The sequence below is a fragment of the Nothoprocta perdicaria genome, unplaced genomic scaffold (genome assembly GCF_003342845.1).
Source record: "Nothoprocta perdicaria isolate Ctin4 unplaced genomic scaffold, notPer1 scaffold_1, whole genome shotgun sequence".
Lineage (NCBI taxonomy): Eukaryota > Metazoa > Chordata > Aves > Tinamiformes > Tinamidae > Nothoprocta > Nothoprocta perdicaria.
This window is the reverse complement of record NW_020454093.1, coordinates 14895324-14915394: the sequence shown is the minus strand read 5'-3', so window position 1 is coordinate 14915394 and position 20071 is coordinate 14895324. Positions and strand designations below refer to the sequence as shown.

Here is a 20071-nt window from a genome sequence, read left to right as displayed (position 1 = left end):
AGGAAGGGGAAATCATGATGCTATGAGCACTGCTTTGCTGCAGAAGAGCCTTGTCCAAGCAGGAGGCTTCTCGGTGTGTTCTGAAGGAGATGCAAGACCTTTGGCACATAAAACTAATCCAATTCAGCTTACCCTGCTCACGGCTGGCTGTCAGCAGCAAGAGCAGCATGTATAGTGTATCCTGAGGTGGTTTTGCTGTTGCTTCACTGCATCTTTGGTTGCTCAAGGATTTAATTATAGTGTTGTCTAAAAGACATTGCTCAGATTTTAATGCAACTTAATGAAAGGAAAAAACTGTGCCAGTCTGGCTGTTTACTGTGGTTTGCACAAATACTGCCATAAATCAGGGCACAGATTGCCCTAAGCCGCTGCTTCTGTTTAAACCTAAAGATTGTACCATATATTAAAACACAATTTCAATAAACTGAGGCTGAAGATTAGCACCATTTCAGTGCCTCTTGTCCTAACAAAATAGGCTTACCTAAAGATGTTTTCTGTGGCTCGTACTCCCAAAAGCTGTTTCTTAATAATAAGCTGAAGAGAGATGAGATGGAGGACTAGATATTTAATTTTGGAGCTAATGGTTCAATCATGTCATCAGCATTAGCTGCTGAGCAGCTCAGAAGCTGAGCTCTTCTCCACTGCTAGCTTGCCACAGCTGCAAAGTGATGATGCTCTCTATTTTTTAAAAAACCACATGTTCTGAAGGGAGAGAAATGCCACTACGGGTAGACAGTACTTCTTGTTAGAACCTGTGATTCATTGCAGAAATGCTGTTTTGAAATGTTTTGATTCTCCCTAGTGAATTCCTAGTAGTTGTTTCCTATCCTATAAAAAGAGGAGTGTGTTACTTGCTTCCTCTTTTCCCTGCTCTGGCAAACGAACACTTGTCATAAAGCTCAGCTGAATCAGGATGCTGACCTCCTCTTGCATTGATTCCAATAGTCACACCCTTGGAGAGGTGACTTCCTCCTCTAGGAACCGTGCCAAGAGGAGGCAGCCCTTGCTGCCTCGCAGGTTTCTATCTCCTCCGCCGGAGGACTGTGCACATTACGATGTGCAAACTGTAATCTTAATGTTTGTGTTGCACTATCTCTTATGGAAAAGATACAGATGTGACCCACACACTAAAGCCAGGAGTGCTGTTTTGATCTGCTCCTGTATGCTTTTTTAATTATGCTGTGGATTTAAGTTTTGAATTTAGCATATAAAAATGAGCTTACGTAAGAGGTGAAGTATTTTGTGGGGAGAAATAATAAATTGGCATCTGACAGAAGTACAGCACACCTCCCTTCTGCCTTTCCAGGCAGGGGAAAATGATAGCGCATTAAAAGAGCTTGCAACAGCTTTTAATTAGATCGTACTACAGATTCCTCATATTAGGCAGTCTAACATTTACGTCTCTTCTGCATGTATATCTGCAAGGAATTGTTTTCACTCACATAAACCTGTAGTGTGGTACTTACCTTCCATGGGAGCTGTAACAAATATTTCATTCATAGCAGCTAAGAATGCCAGGGGGAAGCAGGGGGGRAAAAAAAACTGTAGAAGAAAATTCTTTGGCAACCTGAATTTGGGGGGGAAAAAAAAAATCTAACTTTCAGTTCCATGCAGTTCCCTATGGGCACAGGCTTGTTTGTGGATTTTTTTTCTCTTGTAATGGTCTAGATTAATTATACTGGTTAACTTAAAGTCAGATATGTTTAACCTTTAAAATAAAAAAAAATCCTGTGTTTTCTTGGGGACTGTGGAATATTAMGTGATGTTTCTTGGTTCTTGCGCTCTCCGCCTTTTTATTCCTAAGAGCTTTAAAAACAATGTGCCTTTTATGTCTCTAGCTGTAGTATGCAAAGAGGCCTGGATATGTGTACTGGCATTTGTCTTGTCCATACCCTGGCATTTCTGCTCTTCCCAACGTTCATCGTGCTGGCTGTTGCTAGAGAACAAGCTGGCAGAGAATGGAGCTGTTGCTGAGGCTCRCACTCCCTTCCAGTGAAGGTCCAACAGCTCTTGTGCAGTTTCACCCTTCCTCCAAAGAGTGATTAGCCTCAATGCAAATAAAGTGACTCGCTTCTCTCAGAGCCATCCATGACGATTCCTTCTTTCCAGGTGTTCCACAACTTACACAATTCTTTGAGGTTGTTATTTTGCAGCTACTCCAGTTATTCAGCTAGGACAGCAACTAGACAAGTTTTCATGTAAACCAGGGAGTCAAAAGCTTCTGTGGAGTTTGTTGTTGTTGTGTTTTTTCTTTCATGATTTAGCATCACAAGTATAAACCTCACAAGCCCATTCTTCAAATGAGGATTTTGAATGAGGCTATGTACCTGGAGTGAGGAAAACAAAACGACCTCAGAATGACTGGGCCTGGAGCCCTCAATTTAGATTCAGGGGTATTTTAACAACCCACAGAATTTTCCCATGCAGAAAATCCGCTGCAGGTCTGTGTGTTCTGTGGGAAACTTATTCYTCCCTATGCGGTGTGTGGAGTTTTCTGTTTGAGGCTCTTTTGAGGGGAGAAACCTGCTTGTATGTGCGTTAATTCAATCCTATAGTTATATGGCAACCATTTAAATGACRTGTTTACTTAGCACTAATTGCTGTTCCTGAATGGTGCTCAGTTTTGTGTTGCTGGAAGCATTCATATATACTCTACCAAGGCAGTACTACGTAATAGCATTTTAAATCCTTGCTCATAGTAGAGTGATCATGTACAACACAGCAACTTTCAAACTATTCCTTCAGTAGGAACTTTTATAGCCTCTAAAAAACTACCAAAGGAAAAGGGCTAGCTATTCCAGTGAACACATTGGAATGAGACTCTTTCAGTTTTTCCTATTATGCTGTAGGAAAAGACGCTTCTCCTATTCTGTTCCCTGTCCCGTTTGTCTTGGTTGGTCATGTTTTGTACGTGGGGACTTTCTGGAGGAAGCTTTGCTCTAGATACGGGCTTCTCGGTTCTCCGGGTAAGCTTGCAGCTTTCCTGCAGCTCGTGGTATGTGTCTGCAGCTGCTGCTTTCCTCCCTTGGCGAGGGAGGAAAGGGGAGCATGGCTGTTGCTTGTGATTAGTGCACTGCCAAATTAAGAACAGCCATGACAGACAACACATGTATGGTTTCTTAGGCGGAAGAGTGAAACTCTCCTCCTGGTGATAACCTCTGTCCTTGCTCGGATGGCCCGTCTGCTCCGTTGTCTGGTTGTGTTTTGTATATAAAACAGCAGTGGGTTCTTCAGCTACCCAGTGCAGACCCACAACAGAGGTGGCTGAATGAGGCGACTTGCCTGCACTTCCACTTTGCCCACCTTACAAGCCAATTCCCTCGCGTACTGCTCAGATGGGCTGTGGATTGGGAAGGGGGCTGCACTGTGTGTGAATGGGCCCCTGATCTACTTCTAGCTAGTATAACATGGGGCGCTTCTCAGCTTTTGGTAAAGCCTCACTTTGTTCTTCTCAGGTCATACTTGAACTGCAACATGCTTTTAAGATTAAGAAAAAAAAAAAATTCTCTTATTGTTTGTCTTAATCTTTTCTAGAGCTTGAGGGCTAAAGCCTCCAAGGGCCACGTAGGTTTGTAAATTAAAGTCAGGTTTTACTCCCAGGGAACTGCATGTTATCAAGTGGAAATCTTATTTTCCTTTCCCTTTTTTTTTTTTTTTTTTTTTTTTTTGTTTAGATATTGAAGAAGGATAAAAAGTTCCTCAAAGATCTAGAAAGCTGAATGTGATCAACATGAAGAGCTTGAAAGCAAAGTTCAGGAAGAGTGACGTAAGTATTGCTGCTCCGTTTGGCTGCTGCTTTGCATACTGGAAACAAGTTCTTCAYTCCCACCTTGATAAGGTTGTAGGTTAATGAATTACAGAGAAAACCTTTTTCCAAGCACCGAAGCGGTGGCTGAGCGCAGTACACACTGGGCCCTTCTTGTTTTGGAATGTAATTCTGTTATGCAATCTAATAGCACTGCTCCCCTTTAGAAATAGCTGAATCACACATATGTGTCTGGGGTCTGCTGATCTTCTGCTAGATTGTTCTCTTGCTCAGGCTGAAATTTTGTTCCAGGTGCAGTGTTAAGTCCAGYGTTAAACCTTCAGTGCCTGATCGTGTTTCTGTCCAAGCATAGTGCTGTTCTTATCAGTGTGATGTTTGAGCGCTTACCAAGAGCCTCCCTGGGCTGTGGCAGTTCCTTTGTTAGCAGGACTTGAGGAATGAGGGCTGCAATTAGGGCTTATGTGCAGCTTGTCAGCTCCAATGTGACAGGAGAGGTGGAAGGGAGGCTTGATCAGTCAGCACAAGACACAAAAGTGTGACAATCTGACAGCAAACTATTAAAATGGTATTTGGAGAGACACAATGTTGCAGTTTGTCATCTTTTGTTGCTAAGGTAGGATCAGTGGAGACCCCTTATAGAATTTATGGAGTGGCATAATTGCCTTGGACCAGAGGGACTGCCATGGGCTTCCACAACTCTTAGTACCCTCCTCACTGCTGCTTGTCACATCTTGCAGGGAGAATGGCAGCATTTGGAAGCATGTTAGTGAATGCATTTCTGTTGAACACTTGCTAGAAAAGAGTTGCTATGTGTTGCATCGTAACTAGTAAGCTGATAAGAAGATGAACTGAAAGCGCTGCACCTGCAGCCGATGCAGCTTTGGGATGCTGCAGTCCTGTCCTTTCTCCTCCAGCTGCTCATTGCAGCTTCTTGCCTTGTGCTAGCACAGATGCTCACTTGATAGTGCTCTAAGCAGTCAGTGAAACACATGACTTTGATGTGTTTACTTTGATGTGTTTGATTAACTTCTCAGATTTGGGGGGGAATTACTAACAAATCTGTCATCCCTGAAGAAKAGGATGTTTCATCTTTCTGCAAATCTACATGCTTCTTTGAAAGAAGTGATGTATTGTTATTTGTCACTATCAGATTTCCCCAGGAACAGTGGTGCTTAGTGAAGGTGCRTTAGGTTTGGAATGGAGGTTCTTCAGGAGCTTTCATGTTTGGGGACATCCTTTTACACGGTGCTCAATAAGTGCCAACTGTGCTTTGAAGTAAAGGTGGTCTCAAGGTACACCGTTAGAGAGGTGTCTTTTTAGTCAGCTTGTAACACGCTTGCAATGTGATTTGCAGATGTGCTGACCGCTGCTCAGTGTTTTTTGAACTACAGATTAGCACTGGTGCAGGCAAATGCTGTATTGTCATCTTAGCAGCAGCACTGCTGGTAACTATTTCTTCAACTCAGCAAAAGCTCTTTCTAAAAAGTCTTGCTCTTCAACCAAGCTAAACGTCAACCAACCTTTGAGAGGTGAGTGAAGAACACTGATCTCAGCAGTGCTTGGCTTTTGCAAGTCACCGGGCTGAGACAGCGTGTTCATTGTACTGCTGGAGTCCAAAGAAAAGGATAAGAAAAAGGTCTTACGTCAAAAGTGTGTTTCGTGCTATCCAGCATTTAAAGATCTTTAGTGCAGCCGTAGCATGTTTCACTAGGCTTCCAAAACCTCCTGCTTTTTCTGGGKTGGAGAACAGAACTGTAAATAACACTTAGATATAGAAAAAAATGACTGTGGAAAATAAATCTGTCAAATCCTGTGTAATTTTGCTTTATACCTCAGGCCACKTTACAACAATGAAAATGAAACATTGCAAGCTTCTGATTACATCTCACCCCAACATGCCACTCAGTTTAGTCCAGAATTGCCTGTTTCATAGTCAGAAAATGTTGTTGCTGTTCTTGAGTAGCAGCAAGAGCCGTTCTGGCTCCCTACACCATTAAAACATTTTATGGGCATCTACCTGAATAAAGAGACAAGAGTTCTTTGGCAAGGGTGTGAACCCACGTGCTGCCTAGAGGTGCTTGTGCGTCGGCAAGGCTTCCGTCATGCTTTTGGCTGGGCTGCTGCTGGAGAGCAAAGGCTGAGGGACACGCGTGACGCAACCAGATCTTGCTCTAACTAGTCCACCCACGGTTGTGAATTGCATGGGATTGCTTATTCCTAACTTATCCTAACTCCCTCACACCTCATTGCAAAATCAGAAGTGAGCTGAAAACATTTACCACTTTGATTTTAGTTCTGCAGTCTAAAAGCTGGAGATAAAGTTGRCCACATAAGATTTTTGCAGATATCTGAAGATCAGGTGTGTACCTCTAAGAGCACAGCAATCCGGATTCACCCTAGTCTGCCTTGGCCTTGTTGAGGTCGAACCTTAAGGGCATAATTCRAAGCAGCCAACAGGAGCTGCTCTATATTTTGTGCAAGATAAGGAAGATTATCTTTTTCTCCAATTTCCAAAAGCTGCCATTTGCCRTAATTTGTGAGGAAAAGGAGATGGCTTAAACTGGAATTAGTTGCATTTGTATTGTGGTGCATAAAACATTAACTGCTTTTCAGATGAGGATAAGGATAAGATCAGTAAGGTGGGAGCATCTTTCTTTTCACGTCCACCCTTACTTCTCTGTTGCTTTCTGGAGAAAAACTTTATTGTCTTATTTTGCAGAATGGAAGGTGTCTTGGGGGAGGGAATGTATGCTTCTTTTTAGCCACACTCTTAGCATTAAAGAGAAAAAAGAAAAAGAGTGAGAATAAGTCTTCAAGGCGTGCGTGGGAAGTAGGGATTACTCAAACACTTCTCAAGCAGCAAGACTCATAACATAAAACTACATGAAGACTAGATAAGGCTTCAACCATATCTTAAAGCTCTTTAGGCCTTTCTAGAGCAGCTGAATTCAAAAGAGGCTCAACTGCTGGTATTCATGCGTGTATTTGTGTGTTCTTGCTGTGGGGTTTTAATTTGGTGCTCCATCTACAGCAGTCCAAATGAATGGCTCGGCTCGCWCTTCTCCTGCCACTGCTGACAGGGCAGCTGTGCAGCACTGTGGCTCTGGGGGTATTTGTCTGAGCCCACRGCAAGGCAGTTCAGGGATGTAAAGCAGCAGAAAACTATTTAGCGAGGTTAGTTTTAGCTGGTTAACTCCCTATGCTGTCTCGCTGTGGGGTCTGCTCTGAGAGAGGAGGAGGAGCAGCAGCAGGGCTTCCCTCGCTGCAGCTGCTCGCTTGGCTTCTCTGCGGAGTCRAATCCTGCCCTCAGATTAGTGGCCAGAAAAGCCCAGGGTGGTCGTGGTGACGTGGGAACACACGAGGCTGCTAATTCTGAGACTGAACAGAAGTGGTGTAGTCCAGAGCGGAGGCGGATGRGAGCGTGTCTCCTCTTAGCGCTCTGACCTGGGGGGAGCAAAGGAGAAGGCTCTTGCTGCCCAGCTCCCCTTTGCCTTACTTGAGTCCCTCTCTGTGCACAAGCAGCCCTGTTGACAGAGAAAATCTTTCCCCCGGCACATTTATTCACTGAGAAACCCTTCCTGGGGGTGACTGTTGCCATGTGAACGCGTGTGTTTGCAGTGGAGGAGGGAGATGCTCTGACAATTCCTAGTTGTGACAGAGCAGGGCATGATGTGCACTCATGGGAGCGGGTGTGTAGCCTGGGAACGTGAGCAGAAGGGGCAAATRTTGGGACAGCGAGCTTGGGATTCGATACACTTCAAACATTTACAGACAGAACTATAGAAATTGCACTTCCTTCTCAAGAGAACATCCAGTTTCCTTTTCTGCCTTGAGGCTTTATTTTTTCCTCCTTTTTCTTGCTCTTCATGGTGAAACTTAATCTGCTCTAGGTGCCTGGTGACCTGACAGGATGATCATTTTATTTGTTTTTGTTGTTGTGTGCTGTGCTTGAAAAATTTGATATGATCRTAGTAGCAACTACCAGTTTAGAACTTCAGTTTGTTCAGTTTATCTCCGTGATAGAGAACGAGCATCTCTAGACCTCTAAGAAATATTCTTCAGTGTGTTAGCTAGAAAAGGTAAGATTTGAAGTAATTAAAAGAAGTTCTGATGATACTTGATTTTTAGTWGTTATTAATACTTAAAAACCTAAATGCTTTCTCTAATAACTAATACGTTTGTGGCTTGGCTTCAAAGGCATCTAGATACCTAAAGATGCAGATGAGTGCTGGGTGGATTTTCAGATGTGTGAAAATATCAAACCCGTCTAAACATGTTCTGGCTGCTTTTTACATATGACAAAATGTTCACCTACATTTTTAGGCACCTACACACATTTAAATATCGAGCTTCTTGATACTGAGGTATGGTAGGTACCAAGATGATCTGTGTAGGTAGACTTGTTTTTAACTGTGTCCTTATCCCTCTAGAAAAGGGCCACAGTATGGAAGCATTTCTTCCCGCCCAGCCTTAAATCCTTGCTCTTGGCCTTAAATCTGTGGGCAGTAACTGGAAAAGTTTTGGGACTATTATCTAGATATGCTTGCAGATCAGCTGATAAACATAACTTCTTATTTTGACAACACAACTTTTTTTTCCTTACCCAGTCAACAGGATGYAATAAGGAAAGGGAAGATTAGAACGGGGTTTTGTTTCCAAACACTTTCAATACTAATAAAATTCAAGTGGCTTTAAAATTGAAAATTGACTAGGCAGTTCAGTGTGAGCAGCAGCTTTTGTCAGAAGTAGAGCCAAGGGAGGCTGGGATTTCCCAATGCTAATTGCCAGCTCAAACTTCTGGTATTTCTGGAAATGCCTATTCCTTTAATAGCAAATGAGGGAGGGAAAAATTGCATTTTTTTTTTTTGTCTGCAGTGTAGTCATTGCCCCATAAATCTCAAAATATGGGGGAGTTRGGTATATTTGTAGTGTAAAATAGTTTTAATCTAGAGGCTGTCCTAGTTAAGGCTTGGCAGGTCACTGTAATGCCTGACTTTCTGACTAGTAGGCTTCTCTTCAGCAGCTTTAAGGAACAAGATGCGATGTGGGGGTCTGGAAGGAGAGATTGCTGGGTTACATTCCAGTGAAATCACCGTGTTCCCATGTGCTCTGGGAGTGAACGTGTGGGAGAGAAAACTTGGGTGGGGCGGCTTTGTTATTTTTAAAGCGGGGTGTCTTCAACAGTTCTTAAATTCTTTTATCCACTCAAAGTCACAAATAACCTGAAAGGAAACATGAGACTGTTACATTGCACTGTCCACATGCACGTACTATTTTCTGTCAAGCTAATCGTGACAAGAAGTGTGTACAGAGTTTGCTGTGACTTTAAAGTGAAACAGCAAACCTGACCTCTTTATCCAGTTATTTAGAAAGTGAGCTGCTGAAACTTGCTTTTATTTGGGTGTCTTGCTTTTTATCAGGAATTGAATTAAATAAACGTGAAATGGATTGACATCATCTTATCTTTTCTTTCCATTTACTGTGTCCTTCGATCATAGTTTTGATTTTTGCTATCTGGTACGTAGCTAAAGAATWTCTTTAGAATGTCCTCAACCACCTCCCTTAGGAGAAGGAGGATGTACCCTCTTCCTCTTGGAACAAGTGTCCTGCTCCCACGTGTGCCCCTCTCCGCTGGGAGGGCTTTACCCGCCAGCCCGGCTTCCACTTGGGAGCCGTCTGGCCTCGTGCCCTACCGAGGTGACACCCAGCTCCTGCACTGCTGTAGCCTCTGCCTCCAACCACTCTGTGCCCCAAGTTACATGGGGAATAGTTACTTTTTACTGGTATAGTGCTAGGGCAGCAGTTTACAAAATCATGTGAAATAAGCAAATGCAGATGAACTGGAATGTGCAAGCATCTACTTTGTTTACAACTCATTCCTCAATAAAGTGCCAAGACTAAGTAGTGTACAACGAGGCTGGGCAGGGAAAAGAATGGCAAAATTGGCTTATACAAACTGGAGRAAAAAAAAAGATAGTATTTTTAAATATATTGGTAACAAGAATGGAATTTTTGTTGTGTAGAAACATGTCTTTTGTGGCCCTTTAAACAGACCACAAAAGTTCAAAGGCCTGAGTTTGGAAGAGCTGCAAAAAGTACTTGTAACTTTTTTTCAGTTATTTGCTTATCTTAAATAAGATTTAAATGTAAAGTGAAATAAATGAAAAATATGATAAATTAGCTGTCTGGGTTCTTATTGTGGTACAGTATATCCTTGCTCTTCCTTTTTGGCACCACTTGTCTTTATCTGATTTAAAAAAAAAAAAAGGAATAAAGAATTTTCTGTCCAGCTCTCCAAGTTGTCAGTTAAAACACACGCAAAGGAAGGGATTTGGTGACTAGTCTGGTTGCTGTGTGTGAAGAGTGCAGCCTCTTGTCTTTGCCAAGAGCAAAAATCCACCTCTGTGGATAGGCATGGTCATACTAACTACAGACTAAAACATTATCTCTACATTTTATTTTATTGGAGTTTTGAACTGTTTCATCTGATGTTTTTATTTTGAGACCCTATGATTGGTACAAGCAGAAGGAAACACTGAAGAGTTCAGCAAGCTGAAGCACGTGCAGAATGTGTCTCATTCCAGCAGCCGGCCCTGCCGTTAGGGATGCATCAAGCTGTTTTCTGCTCCCTCACTTGCCCATTTACATCTCTTTGGGCTTCATGTTATGCCTTTTCTGAGGCTCCAAGATGCAGAAGCACYGAGGAGGAGGAGGGCAACACTGGCAGTTCTTTCCAGGAAGATGCCATCTAGTCATCCATGATGTTGCAAATCCCATGCAGAACSTGCAGCACTGCTTTGAAGGCACCGCTTCCTTGTCCCGAGGTCTGGTTGCTGAGGCTCGCTGTGGGGCAGGCAGGGGATGCAAGCACAGAGAGGGATTCCTGGGTTGTGATTGTGTAAAAAAAAAAGCTACTGTTTTTTCAACCCAGGTTTTGTGGAGGTTGGAGGCTGATCTGCTGGCCAAGGTGACACTGATGGCTGATGTTTTGCTTGTCTGTGTTAGCTGCATTGATTAAGGGACTGTTTAACAACTTATGAGCTGTGGAGGGAAAGATATAAAGTTGGAATGCATAGAAGGCTGAAAGCTAAAAACAAGCCATGTTTTAGCTAGTGCGAAAAAAACTTTACTGCTGCAATGTTTGTCTTCCTGTTAGGACAGTAAGTATGTATACATGCAACTGGGGTACAGATGTTTTAGGAACAACTGCTCAACATTTATTAACAGCCCATCTAATTCTAATAAATCTTGAAGTAGTACCTATTTTTCATATACCACTTTGTTGTAAGTGGCAGCAAAACTGCACTAGCCACTCATATTTTACTCTAATCTGGTTGTGTAAATATTCAAAACTCAGCTGGACAAGGTACTTAGCAGGACAGATGAGTGAGGCAATCTCAGAAGGGCTCTTCCAAACTCAACTATTTTTGTGTGATTCTGTACAAAGATTGGTATCTGGAAACATACATTTTATAAATCTTGTAATTATGTTAATAGTTAGAAAAGATGCAAAATGTTCCTTAAGGGGTGGGAGGAAGGTATGTTGTCCTACCTGGCTCTTAGCTGCCTGAGAGGAACTTGAGGCTCACCCCAGGACAAGCTGTGCTGTCATTTCCATGTCCAAGTTATGCAGCTGCCTGGACTTGTGTGGTCACTCCATGTGCGATAAGCTATTTAATGAGCTATTTTCCTAATTCTAGGTCTAGACTTTCCAAAAGTAGCCATGGACTTCAACTTTAGAAAATACTGTTGCTTAGTACCAACAGCTATGAAAAGCCAGTGAGGTTGAGCATCTTTTAACCACAGCTTGCAGGACATCTTCATGCTGTAGACTTGCATCTCGTTATTCCTATTTACTCCTATTACAGGTGCTCTTCTTTTCTTGCCTTTGCTTGCTGCATGGACTAGTTTACTTAGAATTAGAAGATTTTTGTGTAGGAACCTCCTTGAGTGCTAGTCTTGTGTGGCACYGAACACTAGGGCTGCTTGATCCTGTTTGGGTTTAGGGAGGTGATATGAATAATTTGAATCTCAGGCTGGTGTTACTGCTATGTAACAGTCYGAGAAGTCTCAGTCTGTAGATATGTTTACAGGTACGTGGCTCAGGTGGGCTGTATAGTTAGCTGTCCAGAACTCCTGCAGAAGGTGAGTGATTAGGATGGTGACGGAGCAAAGGTGTTTGCATAACTTTGCAAATAATGTGGTTACAGTGCGTGTGTATGTATGTGGCCTACCCGTTCTGCCCTGTTTGCAGGTGCGTCCTTTTCTTTCATCTTTGCTGCTTTTGCTGTGTGTGATGGAAATCTCTTAGGAGTTTTGTAAACTTGGGTAACCTGCCTGCTTATCCAGAGGCTGAAAGGATGCCCTTTGAAGTCTGAGGAAAGACTTTGGTCTCCTGAACTGAGCTTTGAAACCAAAATAAAATCCTAGCTTCACAGGCAAATGGCAGAGCTTCAGTTGACTTAAATTTCACTAAATCTAGCACAAAAGTACATGTAGAAATTGGAGTTGCTCAGTTTGTTTTTGGTAGTTATCCAGTAGCATCTATTCTTTTGGGCCTTGTGTTTTATTTATTTATTTATTTATTTATTTGGGGGGATGAGGGGCGGGAGCGGTGGTTGCCGGCTGACGTGCCGTGACTCTGCAGCGGGAGCAATGGCAGCCCAGCCCTTCCCTGGCGCTCGTGACGTGGGAGCTTGCGAGCAGTTTGGTTGCACACACCAAGTGCAAACAGCTGACTGTTTCAAAGTGGGGGAAGCTGCGTCATGCACAAGCACCACGTTAATCATCAAGAAAACCTCTATGGTGGCTCAGCGAGGAGAGGCTGCTGCRCCGTGAGAATTGTCTCTTGGTTGCTTTGCCTTTGTTGCTTCTTGAAATGCATTTCACAGGGAGAGATACTGTCCAGGGTAGTAATGAAATCAGAATTGTAAATCTCTTTACAGCCAGTTTCATAAGATGGGAATTGGTAGGATATATTGATTTGTGAAAAGAAGTTTAGGAACTGTTTAATCTGTAAATGTATACTCAATTTGGAGGTTAATTCTTAAAGGCCTTCCTAATATGCTTAGTCTATCTCATAGTGCCTCATGTTGCCCATCAGTATGTGATACCAAATGCAGAAAAGCAAGGGATCCTTGTGAATCCCTTGGAAGAGGCGTTGCAGCCGGTGCTTGTGTGTGCAGCAAGGAGCTGGCGCTGGGCAGCTCCTCCAGCAGCAGCAAATACCACTTGTTAGTGCCCGCGCTGTTTGCTTGTAAACTTGCAGTCGCGCGGGGTGTTTTGGGTTGTTGCTGTTGGGGTAGGTGCCTTGCTGGCAAGCCAGGTCTCGCTGCAKCTGCCTTGCTGCCCTCGTTAGTTAGCGTGTCGCGCTCCCTCRAGAGAGGCTGTGCGCTCCATGTGCTCCTGAGGACTGTCAGCTCATGGCATTGATGGCAGTAAAGGTGTCTTGAGACTTTGCTGCCGTGGCACCCTTCAGCTACCTCCGTTTATCTGCATGATGGTAAGAGGCACAAACTCGGGAAGAGGCTGGGTTTTGTTGTCCGGTGTTTGTGAGCAGTGTTGCTTTTCTTAGGGGATCATTTGAGGGTGGAAGTAGGTTTGTATAATGCTTGCTGTAACCTGATGCAGTGAGTGGGATGCTGCAGGCACAAGCGTTGTGTGAAGCAGCAGCTCCAGGTAAAGTTTTTCAGACCTGTTAAGTGCAGCTCTCAGTTTCTGTTACATTTTTTAGTGCTTTGGGGTAATACATTTTGGGGTTATTTATACATTTTTGGGTGTGGATAGCTGTAACCACCAAACTTGCTTTACTACAGTTCTTTTGGGGGGTACCAGGAGGGAGAACAGGATTATCTTGTGCRCATAGAAGTCTAGAATCTTGTCATTCCCCGACTGACTGCACAGTTTGAGGCAAACAAGCAACTGTAGCTGTTGTTTCAGCCTGCAAAATGAGTAGCATCTACTTCGTGCAGATGTGCAGGGTTTTGAAGGCACAAAACCCCATCTTCTGATGCGAGATGAAATGGAAGAAGAGTAGGTAAGTGCTCCTCAGGGACCAGGAAGGCAAGTTTTGTGAGTTAGCATGTAGCTGAAATGTGCTTGGCATCCCTTAGTGTTTTTTTTTGGTAGCCCAGGAATGTAATTGTTCTGCCATGGTGTATTTTTCCCAATCCATACAAGGGAGTTTCCGTGCCTGGAATTTAGATTTATAATCAGCTTTGTTTTTTTCTAATGTATCCTGATCAAGTCACTCTGTAGTTCATTTTTTTAAATGCTGTGTTGCCCATTTCCTGTAACGGTGACTAGAGTTTTGTCCATCAATAAGCCAACAGAAAAGAAGTCTGCTACCTAAAAACAAACATAGATATTACCTGATGATAGGTGACTTCCTGCTCTGCTGCAAAAGTAATTTTTGTACTCTTTCTCCTTTCTCAGCTCTTGGACAACTCTCATAGATTTAATGACTGCATTCAAGGCAGCTTTTTCATTTTCTTTGTTTTAGACTTTTGTTTTTTAATGCTAATAGTTGTGGTTCTCACTTTTTATCATACCTGCACCTTTGCTCTGTAAATTTTCTATAGGTTGTTTAGTAGCTTCAGCTTCATGAATGTAGTATTGCCTCAGTGGGCTCTCTGTACACGCAACAAACACAGTTATGAAGTTAAAATCTTTCACGTAAGAAAAACCGTTGAACAATTGTAAGTAGGTTGTGAGTGCGTAGAAGGGGAAGACACAAACTGAGTACAGCTCCCTTAAAAGAACAGGGGGCAAAGTTCAGAGGGATCATTTTAAATGTAGGAGCTTTAAGGGGCCCTCATGGTGGTCTCCTTTGTGTAAGGTAGGGGATTTTTGTTACTGGTAGGAAGGTGCTCAGATCTGATCTTGTAGGATCAGATTTTTTTACGAGCTTGGTTGTTCTCATACATTTGCKCCCAGCTTTCATCAATGTGTGATCAGTCTGGATTAAGATGTGCCTCTTCCTCAGTTTTCAGCGTGTGTGGGATTTTGGATGATTTTTCAATTTTCACACACAGCTGAAATACATCCTTTTTTCAAGTATGCTTGAGTAATCCATAGTGATTAAGMAAAGCAAGTAGGAAAGAATGCAATCCTGCTATATGCTATGATTATAATGACCCCCCTTTGAAAAAAAAAATGGGTTGTTTGTCAAAAGACTCATGTCTGCATAAGCGCCCAGCATCGCTGCAGACAGGAAATGCCCTAGTCTGTTGACCTCGTCTCCCAGGGAAAATCAAAGCTCTCATTAAATTAAAAAAAAAAAAAAAAAAAAAAAAAAATCAGGGTTGCAGTTTTTGTAGTTGGAGACAAAGGCAACAATATATTTATTTACTTAGTTTATGAATGTGCAATCTGATATTTAAATTATGTTTAACTTTTTTAATGCAGCTGAAAAGAGTGAGGTCAGATATATTTTCTTAGGGCTATATTACACTCTACGAGAGTGAACAGGAAATGGTTTAAAGGAATGCCAAGAAGCCCCTATTCCCTAACCAATTCCCTTGTCTTCTTTCAGCCAGCTTTATTTCATACTGAAAGCTTCAGCCATCGTGAGCATTTCTGGGCTGATGAACAAGGAGGGTTTTAATATGTTCTTAACTTGTATCGCCCAAGCTCTTTTGCTGAAATTTAAAGAAGAAAATCAAGTGGATTTTAAATGCTCTGAACTGTAAACTTGCTCAGAGTAGAGAAACAAGAATGTTGCTGTGGAGAAAAAAAAAAAAAGTCTAGCAAATTGAAAATTAAATGTAAATGCATAGATTTGGCATATATTTGAGCTCTCTGTGTGTATATTTGAGCTCTGTGTGTGTGTAGGGGAAGTGTCTCCCTACAATATATTGAGACAATTAAGACTATAAGACTATACTGATTTTGATTTTTCCTTGATGGCTCTTTTGTTGTCCCTATAGAAAAGAGGACTTGGATGTTATGGTTCCAAAGAGCTGTTGGGAAACTGCTGGGAAACCTTTCAGGAGGTGCAATGACTTGTAAGCAGCTTCCTCTGGGATTTGCTGATGTTCCCTGTTGCCCCAYGCTCTGACGGGAAGGTCACTGGCTAGAGCAAGACACCCCTTTCTGAGGCTTTGAAGTGCTGTAAGGAACGTTGCCCAAACACCTGGCTTCTGATCTGAAAGCTCATAAATCTCTTCATAGCCACGGTGGCTGTTTGTGAGCTGTGTGAGTGATGAGGTACCTCTTGCCCTGCTACTCTAGCAACCCCTGCAGATACTCACTGCCTTCCCCAGAGCGCGGCCGTGCAGAGCTTGCAGGGCTGCCATGGCAGTGCGCTGAATTCCTTCAGCGTGTGCGGAATTTCTAGAGTCTTGTCTCTTTGTGAGTCATTTCTAACACATACGCACAAGTCGAAGTTCCGAAACCAACCTACTGCTGCTCTTAAAATATCCTTCAGTAGTCACATTAGACATTATCCTGTACTTTTTTGAACTTGGGTATTGACCCAAGCTGTCTGAAGTATGACAGCACTAGATAAGCTGAGTAAGGAGTGGTGGGACACGATCAGGAGTTTAAAGTTGCAAATATTTTGCCCGTCTCATTCAGAAGATACAGTCGTGGTTTCATATAAAAGAAAAGCTGTTGGGCACAAGGAGCTGATTTTTCAGAGTTCAGCGTCTTTGCCTGCAAAGATGATTTCTTGCAACAGTGTTTACAGAAGTCAGAAGTATTTACACAACAGTAATTATTAAAAGGACTTAGGAGCTTTGGTTATGAAATCCACCACCTATAACGATAATTAGCACTGTATGGTTGGGTGAAAGGCCTGTGATACACTGAGAATCTACAATTAGTTGTTGAATACTGTAGCTCATTAGGCCTGTGGGCAGGACCTAGTAATGAAATTACAGGGTCTTTTTAAGTGTCTCTGACGCTGATTGTAGTACTAGACTTCATCAGATATGCRTGCAATTAATCCTTAATGAATTTTTGTCATTTGATGTAACTTTGAGGTGTATAGGGAGATTCTCAAAATTAGACAGGATGTGTGTTGTCTTCCCCCGGCCCCTGCAGCTCTGTTTTGCTTCTTCCTGGGCTCATTTGGTAGGGGAGAACATTAGAAATACTGTAGGCTCTTTTCTCTCTTCTACTTTGGGACTGCTCCGGAAAAAGCCTGTATTTGAGACCTTAACTGGCTCTTTAACATCGTTTACCCCCTACAGAGGAGGAGAGGTCATTTCAGTTGTTTGTTTATTCATTTTTATGTGGGAAGAGGGTTGGGATGTTTGAGTCTGCCTGCCATGCTGTGCCCTGGCAGAAAGCTCCTTCCTTGGAAGGGAAGCAAACAAACAGAAGAAGAAAAGCCCAAGGAAAAGAAAGGCATCAATCAACACRGAGCCTGCATTTTATTTAAAATGGGGAAATAGGAGTTTGCACTTGGCATAATTTTTTGCCTGTGTTTTATTCCTTGCTTGGTGTTCAACCTGTAGTGGGTGGTTTCAAACGAGGCCGGTTTCTGAAGCCGCGAGTTGAGAGACGGGTCCGAGGTGCCGGGGCCACCACTGTCCTCGGGCGGCTGGAGGACGTTCCTGGTGCTCCTTCCTGTGGCTTCTCTGGCACTGCCCACGAGCCTCACGCCTACCAGGAGCTCCGGGCTCTTGTTGCTGCTCTAATGAAAAGCAGCTTCCCCCTGAGCTTCCCCCTCCATAACCCGCCGCTGCTTCCCAAAGGCTCAGGATGGGCCCGTGCTGCCGAGGGCCGGCGCTGGCCCAGGGTCCTGCTGCACTTCGTGCTCTTATTTTTATTGTCCCTCTTGCCCTGGCAGTGGGAGGCGTTTTGCTCTGGTAAAGTTTCACTCTAAAATGAGCCCTCATTTCCCCCTCAAATGAGAGGGAAACTCCTTGTACCTAAAGGCGGCCCCGGGCGCTTTTAAAGGGTTGTTGGGCAAACGTGTCTGGCTACGTGGCCTGGCCGGGCGCGCTAATGAATCGCAGCGGCCGAGGCTGGCGGAGGACGCGCGTTGCCRCTGCGGGCATTAGAGCTGCAGGGCATCTAATTAGGCCCCGCTTCGGAGCGCGGCGTTTCACGAGCAAAGTTAATTACAGCGGTCGCTGCCTCTGGGACAAGGCACCCCGTGCTGCAGAGCGCCGAGTCGATGTTAATTTGTCTCCTCTTCGCTGTCTGGGTCTCTTGCCAGACCTGCCGTGCACTGCAGTTGCTGGAGAAAACATAATTTCCGTGGGGGAGAATGAYGGGAAGAGGATCTCATTTCCAGTAGTTGAAAGCAGCATGTTCAACTACGTAGTGTTCATGCAATTCTCCATCTTCAGCAACTCAACAGAGAGGGTGTTTGTAAGGGCGTAATTCACTGATTTTATATGCAAGAACCTACAGTATTCCTGCTGGAGGTGCTGGAGTGCAAAACACCTTCCTTCAGAGATCTCCCTTTCCTGTGTCCTTGCTCACCAGATTAGACCTCCTGTCTCGGTAAAGAGTCTACCTCATTTATGTTGTAAATGTAACTGTGTATTTTGTAAAAGCTGTAAGAAAATAAAGCCTTTTTAAGAAAMGTCCTATGACTTTTGCAGTGTTTATTGAGCTTGGGCAGGTTTTAYGCACGTATTTATTTCTTTGTGAGCAGCAGGGTTAGTACAGCCTGGCCCCCYTGGGTGGTTTCCCTTGTCTTTGTCCCCCACGTCATCAGGGTAGCTGCAGGTTCCCTGCTCTGGTCCTTGGTGGCTGCCCCTTCAGCCCTCCCCATGAGGTGCACGTGGAGAAGCTGCCCTGCGTGTYCCCGTGTGCCCGCGGGCGCCCGGCAGCGCCTGCTGCGGCTCCTCCCGGAGCATTCGGCGCCTCCAGGGAGCAGCCCAGCTGGTGCCGCGGCTCTCGCTGGGAGCGCTCTGCCATCCCGGTCTGCACAGCCGGTGCTTTTCRTGAAAGTTCATCTAGAAGGCTGCTTCCCTGCTAGCAGCAACTTTGGAGCACATGCAGAAGGACATTAGAATGACTGCATAAACCTCTTTGTTTTCAGAGGCAAGCAGGGAACAGCACCAGGAAAAAAAGCTCTTTAAAACCAGATGTCTAATTAAATTTATAATGTGTAATATTCAAAAATAATTTTGGAACAAGAACCAGGACCTTCAAACCTGTGCTGCTGAGCTTGCTGAAACTGGCCATACCAAGGGCGGTGAGTTTTCCTGACATTAGTCATGAGTGCTGGCATTGCTAGCAGAAAACTGCCAGCTGGAACTGGATTCTAAATTTATACCAATTACCAACAATGACAATTACCAAATGACAATGTATACTCAAGAATAGGATGTGGTTCCTATCTGTGCTAAGTAAACCTACAAGGAGATCTGATTCCACTGTAAAGTAGATAGAGCTCTAAATTGGGTGTAGCGCAAGAGCACTTTTAATAAAAGTAATAGAGCTGTTGTGTAGACAGTCTTTATTTCCGCAAGCCTCTGGCTGCCTTTGTGCTTTTAGAGTAATCAAGGGCAGATTGTTTTTTCTAGGGCTTTGGGCAATGGCATCTTCAGCCACAACTGGGGCCCTGAAACCTTAGGATAATATGAACTCTGCTCTGTATCTAGCTGCAGAGTTCCTTGTAAAATAAATAAATTCCAGTCTTTTACTATGCGGAAGTATTTTTGTTTTTGCCCACATCTTGCATGGGTATGGTTCATGGTGTCCCTTCTACCCAAAGTGTACGATCATATCAAGTTGCTGCCCTTGGTTTGAGAACATAAATGACGCATCTTGCATCCTCTTTCTTGCAACTTTTGCACTGCTGATGCAAGCAAGAAATGAAAGAACAGGGTGTTCGATCATTGTTATAATCCTGCTTCACCCCCCAGTGATGGAGATTGCTGACTGTTGCTTCTTAGGCTCTAACACCTTTTCCCTGTGTATCAGCCTGCGAGGCAGGGGTTGTTGTGTTGGCTGCCTGATGTCACCTCTGTCCTGGCTGTTGATGCTCCCCCAGCCTATTAGAGCAGCAAGGATGGTGGGAGGGAGAGGAAGGGATTGGAAATGGCTTGTCCCACCTACAGGCAGTGATCAGGAGGCTCACATGTAAAACATGCACGTTCTGCATGGACGTAACAAGCTGCTGGCTTCCCCAGGAGCTTTTCCCCCATGCCTGCTATGTGGACAAGATGCCAGTGAACAGCCCAATATATTACCCTTTTTGCAAGTTTGTCAGATTGATTCCTGAATATTAGATGAAAAGGTGAGGGATGTAAGGATTCAACTGCAGCTCTGGTGGATAGGTCAGGAGTTGCTCTTCTTATGAGAAGGAGCTTTTCCTGATCTTGTTTCCCTTCCYGAATC

At 43.8% G+C, this 20071-nt stretch overlaps 1 protein-coding gene across 2 annotated transcripts in view; it reads left to right on the top strand.

Annotated features, from left to right (window-relative positions):
• Positions 1-3685: 3685 nt before the first annotated feature.
• RAI14 (retinoic acid induced 14) overlaps positions 3686-20071 on the top strand; it is a 68072-nt gene continuing 51686 nt past the window's right edge. For both annotated transcript variants that reach the window (XM_026038065.1, XM_026038060.1), the window contains exon 1: positions 3686-3766. In XM_026038065.1, the coding sequence (XP_025893850.1) occupies positions 3731-3766 (36 nt within the window). In that variant the 5' untranslated portion in view covers positions 3686-3730. The remainder of the gene's footprint in view (positions 3767-20071) is intronic.